General features: G+C 51.9%; 3 protein-coding genes and 1 long non-coding RNA gene across 4 annotated transcripts in view; 1 reads left to right on the top strand and 3 right to left on the bottom strand.

The window, feature by feature from the left end:
• Positions 1–10, bottom strand: part of cyldl (cylindromatosis (turban tumor syndrome), like) — a 4,947-nt gene extending 4,937 nt beyond the window's left edge. Inside the window, exon 1 of the mRNA XM_035413146.1 lies at positions 4–10. Coding sequence (XP_035269037.1) covers positions 4–10 — 7 coding nt within the window. The remainder of the gene's footprint in view (positions 1–3) is intronic.
• The window catches only part of LOC118225974 (E3 ubiquitin/ISG15 ligase TRIM25-like), a 487,938-nt gene that overhangs the window by 119,664 nt on the left and 345,707 nt on the right, over positions 1–22,567 (bottom strand). The window lies entirely within an intron of this gene.
• Positions 1,090–1,665, bottom strand: LOC118226056. The gene is made up of 3 exons (XR_004764951.1): positions 1,631–1,665; positions 1,187–1,348; positions 1,090–1,120 (listed from the first exon to the last, which is right to left on the bottom strand). It is a non-coding gene; the product is annotated as an uncharacterized LOC118226056 (long non-coding RNA).
• On the top strand, positions 2,489–16,292 carry zc3h3 (zinc finger CCCH-type containing 3). The gene is made up of 5 exons (XM_035415287.1): positions 2,489–2,561; positions 4,555–4,686; positions 12,314–12,477; positions 12,753–12,901; positions 15,781–16,292. Exons 2-5 carry the CDS (start codon positions 4,555–4,557, stop codon positions 15,810–15,812), a joined length of 477 nt encoding a protein of 158 aa, XP_035271178.1. The 5' UTR covers positions 2,489–2,561; the 3' UTR covers positions 15,813–16,292.

The raw sequence follows: 22,567 nt of genomic DNA on the forward strand, positions 1-22,567 counted from the left end.
TACCCTGCATCTACACTTACACCTGCATCTACACCTGTAACTACACCTGCATCTACACCTATAACTACACCTGCATCTACACCTATAACTGCACCTGCATGTACACTTACACCTGCATCTACACCTATAACTACACCTACATCTACACTTACACCTGCATCTACACCTATAACTACACCTGCATCTACACTTACACCTGCATCTACACCTATAACTACACCTGCATCTACACCTATAACTACACCTGCATCTACACTTACACCTGCATCTACACCTATAACTACACCTGCATCTACACTTACACCTGCATCTACACCTATAACTACACCTGCATCTACACTTACACCTGCATCTACACCTATAACTACACCTGCATCTACACCTATAACTACACCTGCATCTACACTTACACCTGCATCTACACCTATAACTACACCTGCATCTACACTTACACCTGCATCTACACCTATAACTACACCTGCATCTACACTTACACCTGCATCTACACCTATAACTACACCTGCATCTACACTTGCACCTGCATCTACACCTATAACTACACCTGCATCTACACTTACACCTGCATCTACACCTATAACTACACCTGCATCTACACTTACACCTGCATCTACACCTATAACTACACCTGCATCTACACTTACACCTGCATCTACACCTATAACTACACCTGCATCTACACTTACACCTGCATCTACACCTATAACTACACCTGCATCTACACTTACACCTGCATCTACACCTATAACTACACCTGCATCTACACCTATAACTACACCTGCATCTACACTTACACCTGCATCTACACCTATAACTACACCTGCATCTACACTTACACCTGCATCTACACCTATAACTACACCTGCATCTACACTTACACCTGCATCTACACCTATAACTACACCTGCATCTACACTTGCACCTGCATCTACACCTATAACTACACCTGCATCTACACTTACACCTGCATCTACACCTATAACTACACCTGCATCTACACTTACACCTGCATCTACACCTATAACTACACCTGCATCTACACTTACACCTGCATCTACACCTATAACTACACCTGCATCTACACTTACACCTGCATCTACACCTATAACTACACCTGCATCTACACTTACACCTGCATCTACACCTATAACTACACCTGCATCTACACCTATAACTACATCTGCATCTACACCTATAACTACACCTGCATCTACACTTACACCTGCATCTACACCTATAACTACACCTGCATCTACACTTACACCTGCATCTACACCTATAACTACACCTGCATCTACACTTACGCCTGCATCTACACCTATAACTACACCTGCATCTACACTTACGCCTGCATCTACACCTATAACTACACCTGCATCTACACCTGTAACTACACCCGCATCTACACCTATAACTACACCTGCATGTACACTTACACCTGCATCTACACCTATAACTACACCTGCATCTACACTTACACCTGCATCTACACCTATAACTACACCTGCATCTACACCTATAACTACACCTGCATCTACACCTATAACTACACCTGCATCTACACTTACACCTGCATCTATACCTATAACTTCACCTGCATCTACACTTACACCTGCATCTACACCTATAACTACACCTGCATCTACACTTACACCTGCATCTACACCTATAAATACACCTGCATCTACACCTATAACTACATCTGCATCTACACCTATAACTATACCTGCATCTACACTTACACCTGCGTCTACACCTATAACTACACCTGCATCTACACTTACACCTGTACCAACTCCAGCACTTATACCTGCTCCCACACCTGCACTTGCACCTATACCTCGTCCTACACCTGCCTCAAACCAACACTTGCACCTGAACCTAAATCTGCTCCTGCACCTACACCTAAATTCACACCTACACCTCCTGCACCTAAATCTACACGTACACCTCCACCTAAATTCACACCTACACCTAAATCTACACGTACACCTCCACCTAAATTAACACCTACATCTCCTGCACCTGTACCTACACCTAAATCTTCAACTCCTGCATGTGCACCTACACTTAAAATATAGACCTACACCTCCTGCACCTACACTTACATCTACACATACACCTCCTGCACCTGCACATACACCCACACCTGCACCTACACCTTCACATACACCCTCACCTGCACCTGCACCTACACCTTCACATACACCCTCACCTACACCTGCACATACACCCTCACCTGCACCTACAACTTCACATACACCCTCACCTGCACCTACACCTGCACATACACCCTCACCTGCCCCTACACCTGCACATACACCCTCACCTGCACCTACACCTGCACATACACCCTCACCTGTACCTACACCTTCACATACACCCGCACCTGGACATACACCTGTACCTGTACATACACCTGGACATACACCTGTACCTACACCTGGCTGGACTGTAACTCCTGATTCTCCAGGTTCCTCAGAGGCACCTGCAAGCAGACGGACGGCTCCTGCCCTTTCTCACACAAGCTGTCCAAGGAGAAGGTGAGAGTGTGTGTCTGTGTGTGTGTGTGTGTCTGTGTGTCTGTGTGTCAGTGTGTGTGTGAGTGTGAGTGTGTGTGTGTGTGTCTGTGTGTGTCAGTGTGTGTGTGTATGAGTGTGTGCACGTGTGTGTGTGTGTTTGAATGTGTGTGTGAATTAGCAGCACAGTAGTGGTGTTGGCATTGCTGTTTCTCCACTTATGGCTTTCTGAAGAGGCTGATTATATTCGCTCAGTATGTGAGCTGACGTGGGAGTCAGCTTTAGGACTCTGCGTGTGACGCTGGGCCTACGTTTCGGCTGGGGGGGGGGGGCGGGGGTCGGGTTGCACATTCCTGGCGACCTTGACATCCCGACAGCCTTCTGGCAGTGCTCAGGGGGTGGGGGGCTGTATGTGGGACAGCACCCTGGCGCAGCTGAGCGTATGTGCATGTAAGGGCATGGGGGCGTGGGGGGGGGGGGGGGGGGAGGGGTGGGTAACACAACCTTCTGCCTGCCCAAATCCACATCCCTGCACTGGACCCCGGCCCGGATCCCTCTTAGATTTCTGCCTTTGGCCACGGCCCTCAGAGAACGCTCTGGCTGCGGCGCCCTTGCTCTCTAACGCAGAGCTCTTACAGCCGCTCAGCAGAATTAAAGCGTGTTATTGTGTGAAATTAAAATTAGGAAATAGACACAAGTGAAGGAAGAAGAAACAATGAAGGATGGAAATTTGTCAATTTGGCTCTTGTGTTTGGCGGTTCGGCACAGGTTTTGCCCCCCCCCCCCCGCCCCCCCGTCCCCGTCCCCGTCCCTGCGCTTGCTGAGCTGATGCCAGCTGGCCTGCCCCCCCCCCTTCCTCCAGTGGCCCCAGTTTAAGCCTGGCATGTGAGTTTGGGCTGGCAGCCTGCAGGGCTGCTGCAGAGGACTGATTAGTGCCCCCCCCCCCCCCCCCCCAAACCCCCCCTCTCCAAACCCCCCCATACTGGAAACCAGACCCCGCCCCCGCCGCTGGCTCTGGCGGGCCCCCGCGCTCCAGGCACATAAACACATCATCCTATCTGTTGAAGCGAGTGCCTGGGTAAATATTTCTGTAACAGATAATTAGGCAGCAGCGATACGATCCTCTACGACGCGGTACTCCGCTTCGGGGGGTCAGATTCCCCCCCCATGTTCTGTGGTCCTGCCCTTATTTATACTTGGAGCAGGTGGTGCAGGTGGGGGTAGGGCTGGGGCTGGGGTAGGGGGGTTTGGGGGGTGGGGGGATATTTGGCGAGGTGCCCTTAATTGCGCTCCTGTATTTAAAAAAGAATTCTACTGCAATTAACAGGATTTAAATACAGATTTGGTGATAGGTGTAATTATAGGTGTAATGTGCAACCAAATAAAACAGCCCCCTACAAGGGTCAGGACGTACCCCAGCCCACCCCCCCCCCCCCCCCCACCCACCTCTCTATCGCTCACTCTTTTCCTTCTTCCTGCTCTCTCTCTCTCCCCCCTCTCTCTCTCCCGTCTCCCCCACGCCTCCCCCTCAGGAACTCCCAATTACACAGGTAGACATTCTCGCTGTTTTCAGCTGGATTATGGGGGTGTATCATGGGCTCTGCTCCGCCCCCACCTGTCACCACCCAGCGCCCCCCCCCCCCTCCCAGTTATGCCATCCCCCATCGAATCATCAGTTAAGTTTGCTTAATTGATTAATTGGTTGCACAGCTCGGGGGCCATTTGCATGAACGTCTGAGGTAATATTTAAGCTGTATGTGCTGCTGGAATTCTGCAGCGTTTGACTGACACTTGTGCCGTTCAGTGTAAATATGCTGAACGGACAACTTCCACATGTCTAACAATGGGCCGGGTGCTGCTGGATTTGAACCTGCAAACTGCGAATTGTGTGCTGAATACTAATCCTCTGTGTCCCACCCCCTCTCTGCCCCGCCCCCCTGTGTCTCACCACCTCTGTGCCCCGCCCGTCTGTGTCCCCTCCCCTATGTGCCCCGCCCGTCTGTGCCCCCCCCCTCAGATGCCGGTGTGCTCCTACTTCCTGAGGGGGATCTGCAGCAGCAGCAGCTGCCCCTACAGCCACGTCTACGTGTCCCGCTCCGCCGCCGTCTGCCAGGACTTCCTCCGCGGCTACTGCCCCAGGGGCGAGAAGGTACGAAAACGTCCCACACAGGTTTTTGTTTCATCCTGGCTCTACGACCTCGTGGTCTTCAGTCGGCCCCTTCAGTAGAGTCAGGGGTATCAGTGCTGGGCTAGAACAAAAACCTGCGCCCACAATTTTTTGGAAAAAGATTGCCACCCCCCGCGCTCCAGACTATGGGTGAATAGCACGCCTCAGATGGACTAAATGGCCAGGAAGCCTCAGGTGGACTAAATGGCCAGTTCTCTGCGTTATGCGTCCTTGTGCTCATGTCACCCATGGAAACGGTAACCGCTGGCAATGAAGCAATGTGACAGGCGATCGGCGCCTACGTGCCGGGGCGGTGATGGAGACCGGCGGGTTCTCGGCGAGCGCCCCCCCCCCCCCCCTCTCTCTCTCTCTCTCCCCCCCCTCCCTCTCTCTCTCTTTCTCTCTCCCTCTCTCTCCCTCTTTCGCTCCCCCTCTCTCTCTCCCTCTCTCTCTCTTTCTCTCCCCCTCTCTCTCTCTCTCTCTCTCTCTCTGCGGGGCCTCGCTGTTCGCCCTGTTCTGATTCACGGCGGAGTCCCGGGGACAGCTCGAGACCGGACCGTGTTTAATGAGTCGGGTCATTCCGCCGCCGGCGCTGTGTTTCAGGCCTTATCTCGCTGGGTTTAGGGGCCTTAAACGCTCAGCGCCTCCAGCACTTTAAATAAGGCCCCCAGCTTACTATTTCAGGAGCTTTGTCTTTACTCTGGATATCAGCCCTGTTCACCTATATTTATTGTATATTTAAGGTTTCTGTTTAATGCTTCTTCCTTCGTTTATGTACGTGTGTGTGTTCGTATGTGTGTGTGTGTGTGTGTGTGTGTGTGTGTTTGTGTTTGTGTGTGTGTGTGCGCTTGCGAGCCGTGGGATAGATGCTGCTGATTGTAATGATTATTATAATAATGAGTTGGCTGTAGAATGTGGTTGCCTTGCCTCTATTCAAATCCGGAAGTGTGCTTTACGCTTTGCTTTATGGGGAAAACGGGGATTCCATTCCCTCTAAAAACAGAATCTTCACTTTGCCAGGGCCCAGTTCTGACAGTTCTGCTCAAGCCAAACCTGGATCCGCTGTGACCCACAGATCAAGGTCGACAAGCGAAACCAGGCTTTGCTGGAGCTGCACTGACTGAACCGGGCCCTGGCAAAGTGAAGATTCTGTTTTTAGAGGGAATGGAATTCCCGTTTTCCGTGAGGCCGAAGGCGGAATTGTACGGCCGATTCCCACAGCGTTAAAAACACAAGGCGGTATGTATTCAAACGGTGCGTGTGTAAGAGATGAGCTTTCCTTTCCTCCATGCCAGTGTTTGATGAGTTCAGCCTGTCTTACCCGTTCCTGTCATTTCTAAACACATTTTCTTATAGAATTATTATGTATTTCCTTCTCTTTCATTTTCCCTCTTTCTCTCTGTATCATTTCTCCTTTCTCTTTATCTCTCTCACTCTCCTCTTCTCTCTCTCCCCTCTCCCTCCCTGTCTCTCTCTCTCTCTCACCCACCCACCCAGTGCCTTTGTTTTCCTAAGTTGCATTCTCTCCTCTCTGTCAGGGAATATTTAAATATTCCGGTGGAAAATGAGCCTGTATAAAACAAGAGATATTAATATTTATTCTATTAGCGAAAGTGCTTAGTCTCGTTTTTTCCGTTTTTTTTTTTTTTTTCTCCGTCGCGGTGGCAGTGAAGCCGCGGTGGCGCTGTGATGGATAGCAGCCTGTAATTATATATCGGGGGGAAAGTGCTGATGGAGCGGCTCGGGCCCGGGGCGGCGCGGGGAGGCGCGGGAGGCGCGGGGAGGCGGGCGCTGAGGGGTTAACTCCCGCTCCTCTCCGGGTGATGTGCAAACTGCTGACTCTCGCTGGCCCAGACGCGCGGCCCTAATAGGCCCCAGGGAGTTCCCACCGCTCCTCAAATCAAGTGGAAAATTGTTAACTTGGTCTCGTATGAAGACGTTTCATCCGCTCCCTTTGTGCGCGTGTGTGCGTGTGTGTGTGTGTGTGTGCGTGTGAGTTTGAGTGTGTGTGTGTGTGTGTGTGTGTGTGGGGTTTGATGTGTGTGGGTGTGTGTGGTTTGATGTGTGTGGGTGTGTGTGTGTGTGTGTGTGGTATGATGGGTGTGTTTGTGTGTTGGTGTGTATTTGGGTGGGTGAGTGGGTGTGTGCATGGGTGTGTTTGTGTGTATGTGTGTTTATATGGGTATGCGTGAGTGTGTGTGTGTGTGTGTTAATATGTGTGTGTGTACCCTATGGGGCAATTGCTGAGGGCCCCACTGCTCCTGCATTGCATTGTGGGAGATTCCCCCCCTCCCTTGTGTGATATTTAATGCTGTCCTGAGAATCCCTTACAGAAATGAAACATCCTGCAATATGTTGTAAAATTTGGACTTTTATTTTATTTTTAGAAATGATACTGGTGAATATATTTCCTCGCAGTGCACTTCAAATGTGTATTAAAAAGTGGCAATTATTTGTATTTTTGCTCATATATTTTGAGGAATTGCAGTATTATTTCTGATCTGAATAATATTGTTTATTTATGTGTACTGCAGCATACTGCATTTGCGGAAGGTACACTACATAGCCAAAAGTATGTGGACGCCCTTTCTAATTATTGAGTTTGGCTACCTCAGCCACACCCATTGCTAACAGGTGCATGAAATCAAGCATACAGCCAGGCAATATCCATTGACAAACATTGGCAGTAAAATGGGTCGTACTGAAGAGCTCAGTGACTTTCAGCGTGGCACTGTCATAGGATGCCACCTTTCTAACAAGCCAGTCTGTCAAATGTCTGCCCTGCTAGAGCTGCCCCAGTCAGCTGTAAGTGCTGTGACTGTGAAGTGGAAATGTATAAGTGCAACAGCAGCTCAGCCATGACGCGGTAGGCCACACGAGCTCGCAGAACGGGACCGCAGAGTGCTGAGGCGCGTAGCGCGTGGAAATCATCTGCCCTCAGATGCAACACTCACTACAGAGTTCCAGACGGCCTCCGGAAGCAACGTCGGCACCAGAACCGTTCGTCGGAAGCCTCGAGAAATGGGATTCCATTGCCGAGATCAAACCTAAGATCACCACACGCAATGCCAAGCGTCGGCTGGAGTGGTGTAAAGCACAGCGCCACTGGACTCTGGAGCAGCGGTGTAAAGCACAGCGCCACTGGACTCTGGAGCAGTGGTGTAAAGCACAGCGCCACTGGACTCTGGAGCAGTGGTGTAAAGCACAGCGCCACTGGACTCTGGAGCAGTGGTGTAAAGCACAGCGCCGCTGGACTCTGGAGCAGCGGTGTAAAGCACAGCGCCGCTGGACTCTGGAGCAGTGGTGTAAAGCACAGTGCCACTGGACTCTGGAGCAGTGGTGTAAAGCACAGCGCCACTGGACTCTGGAGCACTGGTGTAAAGCACAGCGCCACTGGACTCTGGAGCAGTGGTGTAAAGCACAGTGCCACTGGACTCTGGAGCAGCGGTGTAAAGCACAGTGCCACTGGACTCTGGAGCAGTGGTGTAAAGCACAGCGCCACTGGACTCTGGAGCAGTGGTGTAAAGCACAGTGCCACTGGACTCTGGAGCAGCGGTGTAAAGCACAGCGCCACTGGACTCTGGAGCAGCGGTGTAAAGCACAGCGGCACTGGACTCTGGAGCAGCGGTGTAAAGCACAGTGCCACTGGACTCTGGAGCAGCGGTGTAAAGCACAGTGCCACTGGACTCTGGAGCAGCGGTGTAAAGCACAGCGCCACTGGACTCTGGAGCAGCGGTGTAAAGCACAGCGCCACTGGACTCTGGAGCAGCGGTGTAAAGCACAGTGCCGCTGGACTCTGGAGCAGTGGTGTAAAGCACAGCGCCGCTGGACTCTGGAGCAGTGGTGTAAAGCACAGCGCCGCTGGACTCTGGAGCAGCGGTGTAAAGCACAGCGCCGCTGGACTCTGGAGCAGCGGTGTAAAGCACAGCGCCACTGGACTCTGGAGCAGCGGTGTAAAGCACAGCGCCACTGGACTCTGGAGCAGCGGTGTAAAGCACAGTGCCACTGGACTCTGGAGCAGCGGTGTAAAGCACAGCGCCACTGGACTCTGGAGCAGCGGCGTAAAACACAGCGCCACTGGACTCTGGAGCAGCGGTGTAAAGCACAGCGCCACTGGACTCTGGAGCAGCGGTGTAAAGCACAGCGCCGCTGGACTCTGGAGCAGCGGTGTAAAGCACAGCGCCACTGGACTCTGGAGCAGCGGTGTAAAGCACAGCGCCACTGGACTCTGGAGCAGCGGTGTAAAGCACAGCGCCACTGGACTCTGGAGCAGCGGTGTAAAGCACAGCGCCGCTGGACTCTGGAGCAGTGGTGTAAAGCACAGCGCCACTGGACTCTGGAGCAGCGGTGTAAAGCACAGCGCCACTGGACTCTGGAGCAGCGGTGTAAAGCACAGCGCCACTGGACTCTGGAGCAGCGGTGTAAAGCACAGCGCCGCTGGACTCTGGAGCAGCGGTGTAAAGCACAGCGCCGCTGGACTCTGGAGCAGTGGTGTAAAGCACAGCGCCACTGGACTCTGGAGCAGTGGTGTAAAGCACAGCGCCACTGGACTCTGGAGCGGTGGTGTAAAGCACAGCGCCACTGGACTCTGGAGCGGTGGAAACTCGTTCTCCGGAGCGATGAATCACGCTTCGCCGTCTGGCGCTCGGACGAATCCGGGTCTGGCGAATGCTGAGAGAACTCTACCTGCCCAAACGCAGAGTGCCAAGGGTGGTGGAGGACGAATGATGGTCTGGGGCTCTTTTTCGTGGTTTGGGCTAGGCCCCCTAGTTCCTGTGAAGGGAAATCTTAATGCCACAGCATACAATTCAATTCTAGAGAATTGTGCGCGTCCAACTTTGTGGTAACAGTTTGGGGAAGACCCTTTCCTGTCTCAACATTACAATGCCCTCGTGCACAAAGCAAGGTCCATAAAGGAATGGTTTGCTGAGTTTGGTGTGGAAGAACTTGACTGGCCTGCACAGAGCCCGGACCTCAACCCCATCCAAGCTCCTTTGGGATGCACTGGAATGCCGACTACGAGCCACTTCTCGCCCAACACCAGCGCCCAAACCTCACTAATGCTCTTGTGCCTGACCCTTACCACACAGCGCTGCAGTCTGTGCCCGTGATCCTGACCCCTGTCACACAGCGCTGCAGTCTGTGCCCGTGCTCTATGGGGCGTCAGTGATCCTGACCACTATCTCACAGCGCTGCAGTCTGTGCCCGTGTCCTGTGGGGCGTCAGTGATCCTGACCCCTGTCACACAGCGCTGCAGTCTGTGCCCGTGCTCACCGGGGCGTCAGTGATCCTGACCCCTATCACACAGCGCTGCAGTCTGTGCCCGTGTCCTGTGGGGCGTCAGTGATCCTGACCCCTGTCACACAGCGCTGCAGTCTGTGCCCGTGCTCACCGGGGCGTCAGTGATCCTGACCCCTATCACACAGCGCTGCAGTCTGTGCCCGTGTCCTGTGGGGCGTCAGTGATCCTGACCCCTGTCACACAGCGCTGCAGTCTGTGCCCGTGTCCTGCGGGTCAAAGTGGGCGTCAGTGATCCTGATGCTCGCGATGCGGAACGTTTGTGCCGTTCGGACAACACGTCGTCCCTGTGCAGCACCTGTCAATCAACGCACAGTTTCCTGCCTGTGCACGGCCGCGATTGGTCGGACAGGTGTTGAAAAAAAAAAAGAATTTAAAAAACGACGATGGGAGCGCTGCAGCTTGCGTTCTCGCGGGCATCCGTGTAGCGATGGCCGCTCCTTTCAGTCAGAGCTGAAGCAAACGGTGTCCTTTTGTCCTGTCGCCGTGGTTTCCGATGGAGACGGGCCAGCGGCCTCCCAGCGTGGGAGGGGGGCGTGGCCCGTAGCCGTGGTTACGCAGCTGGAAGGAGCCCTGGCGAATGGGAGCACGGGAGGCGGCTCCTGGAGCTGAAGCGGACGGAAGCGCGAGGGGCTCTGCGGATAGATTGATGTGCTCTCCTGACGTGGCCCCCCGCGGCCGCACTGGCTGATGGGAGCCCCTGGTGTTCTCCGCTGCGGGACGGGGTGTTGCACGATTGGGGGGGGGGGGGGGGGGCTGTGCTGTTCCCTGGAACATGATACACCCCTTCCCCCCCCCCCCACTCCTTCCCCCCTCTCTATTTCAGGACCCCTGCCCTACCCCACCCCCCCCTCACCCCACCTCCCCCCCACCTGCCCCCGCCCCATAGTGGGTATAATTAGATGACAGGTGGGAAGGATTGAGTCTCCTGAAGAATGAAGTCACTAATTCACACAGATATAACACTCTTTCTCTCTCTCTCTCTCGCTCTCGCTCTCTCTTAGGCTGCACACACATCAGCATTGAAACCCCGCTTTGGAAAAGCCCTTTCTGTGTCTTTAAAAACCGTCAGATCTACGCTATCAGCGGTTTGCGAAAACGGGTTTTAATATAAAAATATATATGGAGCAAGTATCGGAAATGTGTTGAACACCCTTAACTGGTTTTTTGCCGTGCATGTGCACAGGAGCAGTTTTTTGAACCTTCTTCTGGATTATTATTATTTATTGCGTCACAAATGAATGACGTAGAGTTCCGTTAGTTCCCAGTTAATCTGACAGTTGAACATTTAAAAAATAATAATTATAATCATCTTTTATCTTTATATTATGTCTGCCGATCGCAGTTCAACTTGAATGCAGGAGGATATGCGTTGCATCACCGTAAAACACTTTGAAAGCTACAAACCGATCCTTGCTGATATTCTCTTCTTTTTTTCAGCTGTAAATATTGCTATGGTTAAGTATCGCAGAATATCAAATCTGCTGTCAAGGAAACACTGCAGAGCTCGCTTTAGGTTTCGAAGACCACCGAATGCATTCGAGTGATGTGTACGGGCAGGTCTCTCTGGCTCTCTCACACTCTCTCCTTTCACTCTCTCTCTCTCGCACACACACACACACACACACACACACGGGACAGTGGACATGGATATGTAGATGTGCGCACTCACTGGAACACCCCAATTACGCAGACATCAGTGTATGCGTCAGTGCAGATGTGCGTGCGTGCGTGTGTGAGTTGTGTGTGTGTGATTGCTGACACTGTTTCCTGTGCTGTGCAGTCAGTGTGTGTGTGTGTGTGTGTGATTGCTGACACTGTTTCCTGTGCTGTGTAGTCAGTGTGTGTGTGTGTGTGTGAGGTGTGTGTGTGTGTAACAGTGTGTGTGTGTGATTGCTGACTGTTTCCTGTGCAGTGTAAGCAGAGTGTGTGTGATTGCTGACTCTGTTTCCTGTGCTGTGTAGTCAGTGTGTGTGTGTGTGTGTGAGGTGTGTGTGTGTGTAACAGTGTGTGTGTGTGATTGCTGACTGTTTCCTGTGCAGTGTAAGCAGAGTGTGTGTGATTGCTGACTCTGTTTCCTGTTTCCTGTGCAGTGTAAGCAGAGTGTGTGTGATTGCTGACTCTGTTTCCTGTTTCCTGTGCAGTGTAAGCAGAGTGTGTGTGATTGCTGACTCTGTTTCCTGTTTCCTGTGCAGTGTAAGCAGAGTGTGTGTGATTGCTGACTCTGTTTCCTGTTTCCTGTTTCCTGTGCAGTGTAAGCAGAGTGTGTGTGATTGCTGACTCTGTTTCCTGTTTCCTGTTTCCTGTGCAGTGTAAGCAGAAGCACACCCTGCTGTGTCCAGATTTCTCCAGTACGGGGTCCTGCCCCCGCGGCTCCAAGTGTAAACTGCAGCACCGCCAGCGACTCAAACGCGCCAAATCCAGCCAGCCGCCGGCCCCGCCCAAACGCGCCCGCACCGAGGGGGCCCCGCCCAGGTGAGGGCCCGCCTAAACCCCGCCCCTGACCCCACCCCCGGCCCCACCCTGAACGGCCCGACCACACACCAGGACTTCGCACGGCGTCAGCCGAGACGCTGGCTTCACTGCGAAGCTCCTTTTGCTTCAGCGTTCCCTCTTCTGCAACCATTTTTGATTGGTTGATCTATTCATGCATGAATCAGTTACTGGCGAGGTGCGGCGTGTTTTTGCGTTGACGCCGCTGGGCGCGATCGATGCGTTTTCATGTCTCTTTCTCTGAAACGCCTCCCCAGGCCGGAGGGGGCGGAGCCTGCGGCTGAAGAGCCGGCCTCCTCGGGCCCCGAGAAGCTGCCGTCCTTCATCTCCCTGCCCAGCTCCCCGGAACCGGCCGAGGAAGAGGAGGAGGCGGACACGCCCACTGCTCCGGGGTCAGAGGTCACAGGTCAGCTGCATGGCGTCACGGGTCATTTAGACCTCCGTCCTCCCTGCTTCCTCTGTGAAAAGCGGCTCCAGTTGGTAACGAGGGGGAGGGACGTTATTTTTATTGCTACCGGGCTGTAATGGCTCCTGTAGGCAGCGATACGGCTGTAATGGCTCCTGTTGGTAGCGATACGGCTGTAATGGCTCCTGTAGGCAGCGATACGGCTGTAATGGCTCCTGTTGGCAGCGGTACGGCTGTAATGGCTCCTGTTGGTAGCGGTACGGCTGTAATGGCTCCTGTTGGTAGCGTTACGGCTGTAATGGCTCCTGTTGCCAGCGTTACGGCTGTAATGGCTCCTGTTGGTAGCGGTACGGCTGTAATGGCTCCTGTTGCCAGCGTTATAGCTGTAATGGCTCCTGTAGGCAGCGTTACGGCTGTAATGGCTCCTGTTGGCAGCGGTACGGCTGTAATGGCTCCTGTTGGTAGCGATACGGCTGTAATGGCTCCTGTTGGCAGCGATACGGCTGTAATGGCTCCTGTTGGCAGCGGTACGGCTGTAATGGCTCTTGTTGGTAGCGGTACGGCTGTAATGGCTCCTGTTGGTAGCGTTACGGCTGTAATGGCTCCTGTTGCCAGCGTTACGGCTGTAATGGCTCCTGTTGGTAGCGGTACGGCTGTAATGGCTCCTGTTGCCAGCGTTACAGCTGTAATGGCTCCTGTAGGCAGCGTTACGGCTGTAATGGCTCCTGTTGGCAGCGGTACGGCTGTAATGGCTCCTGTTGGCAGCGATACGGCTGTAATGGCTCCTGTTGGCAGCGGTACGGCTGTAATGGCTCCTGTTGGCAGCGGTACGGCTGTAATGGCTCCTGTTGGCAGCGGTGCGGCTGTAATGGCTCCTGTTGGCAGCGGTACGGCTGTAATGGCTCCTGTTGCCAGCGTTACGGCTGTAATGGCTCCTGTTGGCAGCGGTACGGCTGTAATGGCTCCTGTTGGCAGCGGTACGGCTGTAATGGCTCCTGTTGGCAGCGGTACGGCTGTAATGGCTCCTGTTGGCAGCGTTACGGCTGTACTGGCAGCTGTGATGGAGCACCCGCTGCTTGTTTTGCTGTTTGTGGCTGTGTTTGTTTTTTGTAGCGGGGGCCGGGGGGTGCCTGTGAGTGTGAGTGACGCTGGTAATAATCATTAGGGAGGACGGTAATATTTAGGATTACTGTGAAGGAGGGGCACAGCTGGGCTGTCCGTTGACAGTGTGACGGATAGGAGATTAGAGCACCTGCCCCCCCCCCCTCCAACCCCCTCACCCCCCCCCGTGAGGGATGGCGTTCCAAACCCCCCCCCCCCCCTCCCCACCCCACCGTGACATGCAACTCGATAAACTGGCACAGCCCAGTCCCACTTTCCGCTGGCTCATTACCCACCTTAACCCTTCCTCTCCTCTCCTCCTCCATCTCATCATGGAGGAGGAGAAGAGAGTGTGTATGTGCGTGTGCATTTCTGTGTCTGTGCATAGGTGTGCGCGTGTGTGTGTGTATATATATATATACATATACAATACATTTCCAAAAGTATGTGGACACCCCTTCTAATTAGTGGTTTTGGAAATTTCAGCCACACCCTTTCCTTACAGGTGCATCAGATTTTGTCAAATTTGTCAAATGTCTGCCCTGCTAGAGCTTTCTCGGTCAACTGTCTGTGCTGTTACTGTGAAGTGGAAACGTATAGGAGCAACAACAGCTCAGCCGCGATGCAGTAGACCACACCACCTCACAGAACAGGACCGCAGAGTGCTGAGGCGCGTAGCGGGTAAAAATCAGTTTTAAAAATCATGAAAAATTCTGTGCTACCCCGTCCCTAACGGGATTAATCCCGCCCTCTTTACTGAAGAGCTCAACCCAACCCCTCCAGTCCCTCCCTTCTGCCGAACTCATGTCATAAAACCAGCTCTGTTCCAAAGTGTTGTTGGTTTTATGCACCTGTTGTCGTTGCTGTTGCTGTTGTTGTTGTTGTTGCTTTTATTGCTGTTTTTCTTACTGTTCATCATTATTATTATTATTAGTATTATTAGCTCATGTGGTGGATGTGGTTATGGGCAGGTGCAGTTGTCGTGGCGACATGCGTAACAGCTGTCACGCCTGTTTGTGAGTCGCCGGAGGGTTCGCGGCGATGCGCCAGGACGCGCACGCGGTGGGGGGGGGGGGGGGGGCGCCAGGACGCGCACGCGGCTGCTTCAGCACATGCGGGTGAAAGACTGTGTCCACTTAAGGGATCGTTTCTAAGTGATCACGTTTGTGTGTGTGTGTGTGTGTTGTCTGTTTGTTCTTCAGCGGTTAGATGAAGACGTTTTCCTTAAGAGCTGATTCAGCGGGAACTGGAAGAGCACGTGCATGGCTGGATCAATGTGGAATGTGCTAAGTGTGTGGTTTAGACGTGGAACGCAGAGTGTTCACAACAGTGTGAATACTCAGTTCCGATGTGTTGTGCGTTCTCTCCGTGCCGCGTGTATTAACGAGCGCCTTGTCACAGTGGGCCTCCTGAACGGGGAGGGCTTTAATTGTCTCCACGACACGCGCACCAGCTGCGCAGTGTGCACGCGCTCGACCAACATGTGCCTGCCAGCTGCGTGCGCTCCTCACGCACGTGCTCAGAAGCACTCTAATCCGATGCACCTTATGAAAGATTCATGCCGTGAGCGACTGCAGCCACACAGAAACCTGCAGCTGAGAGGCTGGGGGGGGGGGGCGGGGGGGCGGGGGGGCGGGGGGGCAGCCGGCACGCGGGAGCTGAGTATCTTGTCCTCGGCGTGGGGGATCTTTGCCCGGTGTCGTCGTCGCCGCCGTCGTCATCGTCGTCACTGTGGTGCTGAGAGGCGGAATCTCCGCTCTCTGTGCTCTGTGTTTCAGAGAAGAAGCTCCTCATCAAGCCGCGTTTCTGAGAACACCCCCCGGCAGCGCTGGAGCCGCGGGACGTCCTGCTGGGTCGGGGGGTGGGGGGGGGTCCGGCCCGAACGCCTCCGGAACCGCCAACGCGGCGGATTGCACCCCTGTGTTCTGTTTCACATGACGTCCCATCAGAACCACACCTAGGTTCATTTCAGCAGTCGCCTGTCACACACACACACACACACACACACACACACACACACTCTCACACACACACACACACACACACACACACACACACACACACACACACGCACACACACATACACACACACACGCACACACTCACACACACACACACACACACACACGCACTTTAGCTCTGAATGCTTCCGCATGCACTATTACCACACGTCCTCCCCACCCCACCCCACCCCACCCACCCACGCCCCCACATTCGAAGCGGTATTTGTATAGAAGGGCTTGGTGAAGTTTTATGTGCTCTTGAATAAATTTCATTTTTTAAAAAAGCTTTTGTGCGTAGTCGTCGCTGTGTGAAGCTGTGGGTCGTGTGCGTCTGTGGAACGCGAGCTAGCCGCTGGCGCTGATGGAGATGACGAAGATGGCGAAGATAGCGGCTGGATAAGCCCCGCCTCCAGCGGATCAGACCACGGCGGTGTGTGTGAGACGGTGGTGACAGGGCAGACAAATGTGCCCCCCCCCCCTCGGGAGAGGGGTGACATACGAGCATGCACATTTTTGGAATGACGTCACCCACTGCTAAATGTGCCATGGGGGGGGGAGGGAAGGGGGGGGGTGATTTTAGGAAATGGAATACAAGACAAGAACATTGAAATTTATTTATTTTCAAGATGTGAATACACACTGAAAAACACTTAGACGGAGGAAGTTAGTAGCTATTTTTGCTTTCGGATGTATATACTACTTTTTTTAATTTATTTTTGTTACATAGGTTGCAGTAAAACTCGTGTGTGCAGCAGTTTGTTCCAGGTATAAGTGGGCGGGGTGCTGCTGTACTAGAAAGCGCTAGAAGGATTTTTCTCATAGTCTTGACAGGAAACCACCTCCTTCTGCAGATCAGGGTTCTGTTTGTGTGGGGGGGGGGGGGGCGGTGTTTAACTAACTGGTCTTGTAACCTAAAGGTGACAGGTTCAGTTCCTGGGTAGGGACACTGCCATCGTACCCTTGAGCAAGGTACTTAACCTGCATTGCCTCAGTGTATATCCAGCTGTATAAATGCTGTGTAAAAAGTTGTGTAAGTCGCTGCCTAATGCCTGTAATGTAATGTAATGTAACGCTAAGGCATTCTGGGAAAGAGCAGCCTGTTTCTCTGAGCAGCTGGGGGGGGGGAGGGGTTGGTGGTGTTGTTGGGGCTGTCCCAGGACATCTGTGATCTGCCAGAATTACCCCAGAGCTGACCTGCCGAACTTCACCACACTGCCAAAACAGCTCCACTGCCAAACTCCCCCACACAGCCAAAACAGCTCCCACTGCCAAACTCCCCCACACCACCAAAACAGCTCCACTGCCAAACTCCCCCACACAGCCAAAACAGCTCCCACTGCCAAACTCCCCCACACCACCAAAACAGCTCCACTGCCGAACTGTTGATACTGCTGATAGTGGCGGAACATCTCAGAACTCACCTTTTCAAATTACATCTCTGTGTTTACATTTTTTTTTTAAAGAACTAACGGTTTACTCCTGTTATCTCACAGGTCTTGAGGCAGTGAGATGAAAGGGGAGCAGGTATCTGTGTGCAGCAGGTATCTGTGTGGAGCAGGTATCTGTGTGCAGCAGGTGTCTACGTGGAGCAGGTGTCTGTGTGGAGCAGGTGTCTACGTGGAGCAGGTGTCGGTGTGGAGCAGGTGTCTGTGTGGAGCAGGTGTCTACGTGGAGCAGGTGTCTGTGTGGAGCAGGTGTCTACGTGGAGCAGGTGTCTGTGTGCAGCAGGTGTCTGTGGAGCAGGTATCTGTGTGGAGCAGGTGTCCGTGTGGAGCAGGTGTCAGTGTGGAGCAGGTATCAGTGTGGAGCAGGTGTCAGTGTGCAGCAGGTGTCTGTGCAGCAGGTATCTGTGTGGAGCAGGTGTCTGTGTGCAGCAGGTGTCTGTGGAGCAGGTATCTGTGTGGAGCAGGTGTCGGTGGGGAGCAGGTGTCTGTGCAGCAGGTATCTGTGTGGAGCAGGTATCTGTGTGCAGCAGGTGTTAGTGTGGAGCAGGTATCAGTGTGGAGCAGGTGTCAGTGTGGAGCAGGTATCAGTGTGGAGCAGGTGTCGTTGTGGAGCAGGTATCTGTGTGGAGCAGGTGTCTGTGTGCAGCAGGTGTCTGTGTGGAGCAGGTGTCAGTGTGGAGCAGGTGTCAGTGTGGAGCAGGTGTCAGTGTGGAGCAGGTGTTAGTGTGGAGCAGGTGTCTACATGGAGCAGGTGTCAGTGTGGAGCAGGTGTCGGTGTGGAGCAGGTGTCAGTGTGGAGCAGGTGTCAGTGTGGAGCAGGTATCAGTGTGGAGCAGGTGTCAGTGTGGAGCAGGTATCAGTGTGGAGCAGGTGTCGGTGTGGAGCAGGTGTCTGTGTGGAGCAGGTGTCTGTGTGGAGCAGGTGTCTGTGTGGAGCAGGTATCTGTGCATCAGAGGAATTCACAGGTATAAACTGCAGTGTTGGCTGCACAGGAGGAGCAGAGTGTGATCCTGAACACACAAACATTCAAGGAGGACATTAACCCTTTGAAGAGTAGGCATTATCAAGTGTAAATTCTACGTCGGTGTTCTAGAACTCCGTTGCTTTTGATTACCGGCAGTGATTGTGACATCAGCGCTGGAATGTTCAGTCAAGATCATTCTGATCACACGTTTGCGATCTCACACCTTAAATGCTTGATCCGGTTTTTGCCGTACTGTCTCACCCCAGACAGCAGTCTGTTGTGTTGCAAATGTGCCCGCGTTCTGACTAATGCAGCTTTTAAACGCACCCCTGCTGCAGCACCCTTCTGGGATTCGCGGGGGGGGGGGGTAATCTGGGGTGGCTTTTTTTTTTTTGTGAAAAGATGGTGATATCAGGATTACCACGCCCACGCCCCCCCCCCCCCCCCCCCCCCCCCAAACGCAGAGGACATAAAGAGCGGGAGACAGGCGCACACGGACGCACGTCTAAATCTCAGCCAGACCTGCTGAGCTCTGCAGAGTCTAATTAAGATCAATATTTCAATTCTTTTTTAAAAGTGAGAGTGAGGGAGGGAGAGGGAGAGGGAGGGAGGGAGGGAGGAAATGAGAGGAGGGTTTAAAAAAAGGAATAAAAAAAATGCAGAGCCTTCCCATCTTCCTTGGAGAACCTCACTGAAACAAAAAAAGGTCAACAGTAATTTTTCTCTCCCTCAGTATATTTCAGCGACGTAAAAAAAAAAAAAAAGACAAACTTATTATAGCTCAGCAAAGAGGGTGTCCCATCAATAAAAATCACAGTTTCTCTGAGAGGGCCAATTCATTAGTCTATCTTCCTCTCCCTCTCTCTCTCCCTCCCTCCCTCTCTCTCTCTCTCTCCCTCCCTCCCTCCCTCCCTCTCTCTCTCTCTCTCCCTCCCTCCCTCTCTTTCTCTCTCTCTCTCCTCCTCTCTCTCTCCCTCCCTCCCTCCCTCCCTCTCTCTCTCTCTCTCTCTCCCCTCCTCTCTCTCTCTCTCCCCTCCTCTCTCTCCCTCCCTCCCTCCCTCTCTCTCTCTCTCTCTCCCCACAGCGCTGAATCTCTCATTCTGTCGCAGGCGGAGTCTGGGCAGTGCTGAAGGCTTTTCCCTGCATCTGTCTGTGCAGACCTGCTGCAGTCCTCCCATTCACCAGGGGGCAGTAGTGCTGTCAACTGAAGCAATTTTTTTTCCCCCAGGAGCTAGTAGCCCTTCCTCAGCTCCTTGTCCCTTCCATCTGCTCTGGAGTAAAGAAAAAGGTTTCATTGGATAAACCTAAAATTATTATTTTACAATTTCTTACATCTTTATTTTTCTTTTTTTTTTAGGTTTTTTCAAGTGAAAATAGTTCTGTTCTTTCAGAGGGTGGCACAGGTGGAGACAAGTGGCTGCCGGTGGAGACAGGTAGCTGCAGGTGGGGACAGGTGGCCACAGGTGGAGACAGGTGGCTGCAGGTGGAGACAGGTGGCTGCAGGTGGACACAGGTGGCTGCAGGTGAAGACTGGTGGCTGCAGGTGAAGACTGGTGGCTGCAGGTGGAAACAGGTAGCCGCAGGTGGAGACAGGTGGCCGCAGGTGGACACAGGTAGCCGCAGGTGGAGACAGGTGGGGGCCCTCAAAAAATCGCACAGGGACCGGGTGGCCCGGGGTGGTGGGGCCCAATATGAGATGTTTTCAAGGGGGCCAAAATCCCTGGTTCCCCCCCCTGGCTGTTACTCCCGGTGACCACTGACTGCTTGCAAGCCACTGCAGATTCTGATCAAATTCAGCCAATCATCACTCAGATGTTTGCTCATTTCTTATTCTTTTTTTAAACCCGTATTTCTCTCTCCTGTGAAGGCATGGCACATTGAGTAGGGAGCGCAGTCCCATCCCCACTTGGGGGGGGGATTAGTTTTGACGACCAAACGCCTGAAATAAGGCTCTATCCGACTTAAAGATAACCCCCCCCCCCCCCCCGAGACGCAGGTCCAGAGGGGGTTAACCCAGCGTGCTTGCCGTACGTCTTTGCTAGCCAAGCCGCTTCACGGCTCAGGCGCGCTGATGTCCACTTTGCTTAAATAGGAAGAAGTGCACCAGCAGCTAACTCCCAATGCGCAGTGGCACAAAGGAAACCCTGACTTCTAAATTTATGTCCCAAGCCCTTCGCCACTCACACACAACCCACCACAATGGACGGACTACGGCAGATCTTCTTAAAGGTGGCGTTTCAATGCAGACTGCTTAGCCAGGAGTTTAGAGCCCACTCTCGCTTATTTGGATTTTTTTTTTTTTAAACCGTTATAATGACTTTGCGCACCTTAAACTTGAAATTCTTTGATATTAATTCTGCCCTTCGTCTTATTTTTCCCTCTTCGCCAGCACATTTGAGTTGAGAGGGATCTTCTATCTTCTTCTTTCACTGCTTCACACAGGACGTCCGCAGCTTCGTCCTGGTGCCCTCAACCGCTTTAAGTCGTGCATTGACCTACCGAAGAGACTGTCTTTCCGCAAAATTTGGATCTGTTCTTCAACGGAGAGAAAAAAAAATCGGAACATAGAACAATAACTTATATTGGCTTTCTATATGTGCTTTAATAGCAAAACCCGAATAAGAACAACCCGTGTTTGACCGCTCCACTGTCGGGGTAGGCCTTTAGTGAAGAAATCAACCGCGAACATACCCCGGGACATCCTGCTCAAACCCAGCTTAAGTTTTCTGATGCCTAAGAACAGGTGTCATTACTTAAAGTGGCCTAGGGCAAAATATATTAAGTCATTATTATAGTAGGTCTACATTTTACAGTACACAATGAACACCGTGCACATGTACAGTCGATTACCTTTCTTCATGTTTGAGAACTCGACATTCATCGGATTGTTTGAATTCATTTAATTTAAACTTGAACGCCGTTATTTTTGTGTAAATAACGGCAATGGTCACCTCTCCTTTCAGTCACCGAACGCCCAAAGTAAACTGGACACATCAACGCGTAGGCTACCGTATTAAATCACGGGTTGTGGGTCCTATGTGAGGACCGCGGTCATCATTCCCGATCCATAAAGCATGGGATTCTTCGCCTAATCCCTGGTTTATATCATGACCTCTCCTTTTCACCAAGTGTCTATTACCACGCGCACTTACACTTCGGTTACATAGGCAGTTTTCCAATAGACCGTAAGCGCGTAAATTATTATAACTGTTAGCGGATCCATATCCAGACCGTCTTGTATTAATGAAATGTTTACGCATGTAAACTCCAGGTGAGATATCTTGGCACGGGTGTTTCGTTTAGAGATATTCTTGTACAGGTGTTTCATTAAGGAATCTTAACTCGCAGCTTTCTGGCTATGAGGTCAATCATGCGCTATTAAATAAACGAATGGATCATCACGAGATAACTGTTCTTGGCGTGTTCCGGTAAAGCGACGTGCGGAGAAGAACACCACTGCAAAAGCAGAGCAGCAAACATGTGCACTCGTTCTTATCCACTTTAATTTAACATCGACGTGTAGGGAATTCGGTTTGAAACGCAACACTTCAAAGATATATCTCAGTGGACAAACGAAAAACCCCAATAATGTATTATATGCGTATCATGTATCGGGATGTTTTAATCGAGTGTAATTAATATCGATTGGCTATTGCGAATGAGAATGTTTAAAAAAGACATCCCTATGCTTAATGGTTTCATACGTTCAGTGATTTAAAAGGCACGTGCAGCATTTTCCTATCTTCGGCATTCAAAATCGCCGATTTTCTTTTTTGTGTTGTTTAATGGCGAATCGCACACAAAATGTTGCATTAGCGTTCAAATCGTGATCTTACCCCGCTCCGCAATATATAATATATATAGACATGTCTATACAGGTCTCATGTGTATATAGGCTATAGACATGAGACCGTAGGCTTATAATTTGTTGTCTTACATGACATGCCTTTTTCTGTTTTTAATTTTATTTATTTTAATAAGTTTTCTTCGTTCTTAGGTCCTGACCGTATGCCCATATGGCCCTTTTTTTACCTGAATGAATGCTGGTACACTTTCAGAGGCTATGAATCTTAAAAAATAATTATTTGGATTTAAAAAAAACATGCACAGGAAGCAGATCGTTATTTTTTATGTCATTTTGCTTTAAGGTATT

Source organism: Anguilla anguilla, chromosome 4 (assembly GCF_013347855.1).
Source record: "Anguilla anguilla isolate fAngAng1 chromosome 4, fAngAng1.pri, whole genome shotgun sequence".
In the NCBI taxonomy this organism is placed as follows: domain Eukaryota; kingdom Metazoa; phylum Chordata; class Actinopteri; order Anguilliformes; family Anguillidae; genus Anguilla; species Anguilla anguilla.

What these genes read in the sequence shown, in the direction of transcription:
- zc3h3 (XM_035415287.1), top strand. Translation starts at nt 4,555, where the DNA reads ATGCCGGTGTGCTCCTACTTCCTGAGGGGGATCTGCAGCAGCAGCAGC. An exon ending in ACTGCCCCAGGGGCGAGAAG is followed by an intron (nt 4,687 to 12,313) that starts GTACGAAAACGT and finishes TTTCCTGTGCAG; the next exon opens with TGTAAGCAGAAGCACACCCT. An exon ending in TCCGGGGTCAGAGGTCACAG is followed by an intron (nt 12,902 to 15,780) that starts GTCAGCTGCATG and finishes TCTGTGTTTCAG; the next exon opens with AGAAGAAGCTCCTCATCAAG.